Source organism: Brassica napus, chromosome A5 (genome assembly GCF_020379485.1).
Source record: "Brassica napus cultivar Da-Ae chromosome A5, Da-Ae, whole genome shotgun sequence".
In the NCBI taxonomy this organism is placed as follows: domain Eukaryota; kingdom Viridiplantae; phylum Streptophyta; class Magnoliopsida; order Brassicales; family Brassicaceae; genus Brassica; species Brassica napus.
In genome coordinates this window covers 7341558-7346110 of record NC_063438.1, presented here as the reverse complement: position 1 = coordinate 7346110, position 4553 = coordinate 7341558, and the positions used below count along the sequence as shown (strand labels likewise).

Here is a 4553-nt window from a genome sequence, read left to right as displayed (position 1 = left end):
TAAACCAGACTTAACCATAATACATTAACCGGTATAAACCAGTGATAACTCTAATAAAGAGTGCCATTCAGACCGATGATTCAACAGTCTCAGCTTCAATGTACCATGACAATCTCGTATGGAGAATAATAGCGTTAGGTGCGAATGATCGCTGTCTACCTTTCCTGTTGGTGACTTCGGATAGGTTGGTCCTATTTTATTTGTTGCCTTTTTGGGTTTTATAGTTACATGCTGTTACTATCCGATGATTGCTTGGTCTCGTAAGCAGTAGATGAGAAACTGGTTTCAGACATGTATACTTTGTAGCATGTCATTTAGTTATGGATATTCTTAATAGTAATTTTCCATTGTGAACTTGTCTCTTAGCTATGTTTTTCATTTGAAACTTCATTTCCATTCTCTAATGTCTAATAATTGGAATCATGACAGCTACTACTCATTGGGTGACTACAGCCTTGAGATTTTTGAAGACCCTTCTGCTATGGCATTGGTTGAGGTAAAAGTTATATCTTCTCTTGATCTCATTGATCGGTAGACACTAATTTGACGAGCCATGTTACTACATCAATGGTTCTACAGGTAAATTAATAATTACAAGCATCAATGGTTCTACAGGTAAATTATTTGGGTGACTACAGCCTTGAGATCTTTGAATACCCTTCTGCTATGGCATTGGTTGAGGTAAAAGTTCTATCTTCTCTTGATCTCATTGATCCGTAGACATCAGTTTGAAGAGCGATTTTACTAAGAAGGGCTGGTTCTGTTCCAGGTTGGGATACTATATACTCAGCGAGATCCGTCTTTCTTCCGTCCTATATCCCAAGGCATTAAAAGATGCCTCGTTAGATGGTGATCAAACTTTTTTCCTTCTCCCTTGGACCTGCTCCTTTAAATCTCTGTTCAATCCTTAAACAGCTGCGTGATCTGCATTACAGGCTCATCCAAGAACGAATGAAGATGAGTTACTGGAGCTCAACCAAATATTGGTGGCTTGGAATTATCCGGGGTCGTTATTATAAGCACTTGATGCTTGGAACATAGGCAGTTTCACACAGGTACACTTACATGATCTGTTTCTAATTCAAGTTCGTTGCGGTAGCATCTATGCATATACTCAACGTACAATGTTTTGTTAGTGTTACTTGCAAAGCTAATTATCTGAAGTTTCACACTCCAATGCAAGTTTTGTTGTCACAGGAACGTTGATGAAAATTGTTGGTATCTTGTGGCTCATAAATCCTCCAGCCAAAACATATGGGATTCTTCACATTTTACCATAAACGGGAGATTTTTTTTTTGTTGCCGTCATGGCCTGATGACTTTTAGTAACATCGTCATCAAGAAGAGACGTCGGTGGGAAAAACCTCGGGCGACTAACGGTATTGTCTACCTACCTTTTCAAACCATGTTTCTGTGTGATGTGATTTCAATACGGTACACTGCCATGAAAACGGCTTTTTATAAAGCGCATGTTTCTGTGAGATGTGATTTCTTTTGGCGGTAAAAGTCAAATGCTTGAATTATTTACTGTATTGTCTACCTACCTTTTCAAACCAAAAGTCCAATAAAGTTTCTATTTTTAAAACGAAATTTGTTTCTACAAATGGCTTTTCTTGACCAATTTAGTGAATAGCCCCAAAAAAAGAAAAAAAACATGTATGTAGTATTGTCATTGAAGACACATTAATAAGCTAATTAATTTCCGTTGATTACAGTTCAAATGATATGAGACCAAATCTATCGTATAATTAAGTATATGTAATTATGTACGTAACACAACTGTGGGAACAAAAAAAAAAGAATAAAAAAATAATGAAGAAGATTCGTATGATAGCTTTAGCCGTGGCGGCACCTTCCTGAACCGCGAGGAATATTGGTGCAACCGTTCCGACCAGAGCCACTGACCGGACCTCTTTGAAGCGCCTGGAACAACAGTAGGCTGATCTCGTCGACGGCCTCCGGGAAAGGCCTCATGGCTTCAACTTGCGTAACGTCCAAGACAGCAACGAAAATAACAACTAAGATAATCACGAGCACTAATTGTCTCTTCATCATACTTCTTCTTATTGGTTTTTTTTGGTGCTAAATTCCTTCTTATTGGTTAGAGAAGTGTAGGGTTTTTTTAGGTTTGTATATGTAACGAATTCGATAATGCCTCGTATATATAGGTTTCTTGAGATGTCGTTGTTTGACTTGTGCATTGTTGGTCTCACTGTCCTATGTTTATTGTATACAAACTCATATATGAACTTTGACTTTGACTTTACTACAAAAAGAATTAGTTTTCAATATTATTGAACCAAACTGTAGGACGTTGGAATAGAATACTCGCTTAGACACGGTTTGGCTAAGTCCACATGGGCTTTCGCTGAAATCAACAAGACCTGGTCATTCTAACTCTCTCTCTTTTGTTTTTGTCACAACCCGGGTTAGATCTCCTTTTGGATGGCTTGATTTTGGTTCAGTAGTTCGATGGCATGGCTAGATTATTTTCCCTCCCTGATGTAAAAATATATAGATTTGGTAATTTTCTTGACAAAAGTCACATTTTCTTCAGTTATCGTCAAATCAATGGGTTCGCTTGACAAAACAGGGCGACAAAACTAATGAAGGAGTAAAGGACATCGGTCTTATACGCCAAGACAAGTAGAGTTGGTGAAAACATTGCTACTTTTGGTTTAAGTTTATTGTATCACCATTGGCATCGCTTTTGTAACGGTTGGATTGTAATATCACTTTTGTGACATAGTTAGTGCCTTAACTACTGGATACTACACCATTTTATCGCAACTTTAACAAATTACCAATAGAAAAGCCTACACGTCGTGAATTAATTCGAATTTTCAAATGGTTTGTTTATAGAAGTTATGACTGCTTATGAGACATGTGGAATGATATCAAATCAACGGTTCAAATAAGTAGCCACATTCACACACCTCAATTTATATAATGAGGTTTTTATCAAAATCTCCAAAAAACAAATCATGTTAAAGTTTAGCCAAATAACTATTTGTTTACGTTTGCATTCGAACTTTAACGAATAACATTATAATAATGTTTTAGAAGCTAAGGACATCGCGTAAAACATAGATAGACTTCAAAGTCGCATTATTTTATACTTTTATGCTACAAACTGAGTTATAAAAATACCAACACCCAAACGTTCATATAATAATGGGTAGTATGTATAAGTATGAGGACTACTCGGGTTTCATTGTCACTAGTAAGAGTAAAGAACTAGAGGAGAATACGTGTGGAGGTAGAGATTCTTCAAAGAACCAACTGGAGAACGAACCGGTACTTCAAATTGATACATCACCAAGTTTTCAAAGTGAGATTTATATTGATTTTTCTTTCACTTTTATATAAAATTTAATTATAAACTTAAATTGTTTCAAAAAAAAAAAAAACTTAATTATGCCATGAGGTTGGAGTTCGTTTGCTTCTTTGACTCGAGGACTTTCGTCTCGTGACTTTTATTTGGCAAGAAACTCGGCTGAAACATTTGAACAACATATGTTGGGATTAATCAAACAAGTAAATATGACTAGGTCCAGCTTACATTATGAGTTCTTATTCAGACGAGAACCGGATAATTATTCAGAAAACTGAATCACAGACTCATATCCCGGTTTAAGCTTGGTCGATCCTAGGTACGGTAGTATGATATAACACCTTGCAAGGAACGAGTGTTGATCCAAAACATCACCAAAAGAAGATAACCATCTACTCATTTTACGCTCGCATTAACTGACTCCAGCCTTCAGCTAAGGAAAAAAAATCTCTCCGTTTAAAGTTATTTTTCACACAAATTTTTGAAGTGGTTAAATATTCAGCTTTACTTTAATTATTAAACTTATATTTTTTTTTTCTAAACTTAAATAAGGATAAAAAATATATAGTAATGAAAATTGTATTTAAATCATAAAACGATAATTATTTTGTAACGAAAATTTTTAGTATATTATAACGATATGTAATATGAAACAGAAAGATTAATAGTTTTAGCATTGATATTTTAGACTAGTATAGTTGTTTAACCAACTACAAATGCATACGCGGACGTCAACACTGGTATGTATCCAAATATAAAACATAAAATTAAAAAAAATTCTTCATTGTTGTACTTGCATCATACGTCTGTAGGTCTACCAAACTTACAAAAAAAAAAAACTTAAGAAAACAAATTTAAATTACAAACGCGGTACCGCGGTAGCGTCATCAATTCATCATATGAGATTCATGTAGTTAGTTATATCAAAACATTCATTACGAAATCCTTTTTAATAAGGTTTAAGAGATTTTTTTTTGTTGAGACATCCTGAGATAATGCTTTGTTACATACGCGGTACTGCGGTAGCGTCATCAATTCATTATATCCTTTTTTTTTCTTTTGAAACACTCATTAGAAATCTTTTTTATAAGGTTTAAAAGATTTTTTTTTGAGACATCCTTTGGGCATGATTAACAGTAAGAACCTTGTATGGGTTTTCTAATTGATATAAAGATAATTTTGTTAATGTAAATGAAGTAAATAAAAAAAGAGTAATTCT

At 34.6% G+C, this 4553-nt stretch overlaps 1 protein-coding gene across 1 annotated transcript; it reads right to left on the bottom strand.

The window, feature by feature from the left end:
• Positions 1-621: 621 nt before the first annotated feature.
• LOC106454871 lies at positions 622-2510 on the bottom strand. The gene has a single exon (XM_048780818.1). It carries the CDS (start codon positions 2053-2055, stop codon positions 1837-1839), a length of 219 nt encoding a protein of 72 aa, XP_048636775.1. The 5' UTR covers positions 2056-2510; the 3' UTR covers positions 622-1836.
• Between the last annotated feature and the right edge of the window lie 2043 nt (positions 2511-4553).

Excerpts from the sequence above, each read along its gene's own strand:
- LOC106454871 (XM_048780818.1), bottom strand. The coding sequence starts at position 2,055 with ATGATGAAGAGACAATTAGTGCTCGTGATTATCTTAGTTGTTATTTTC.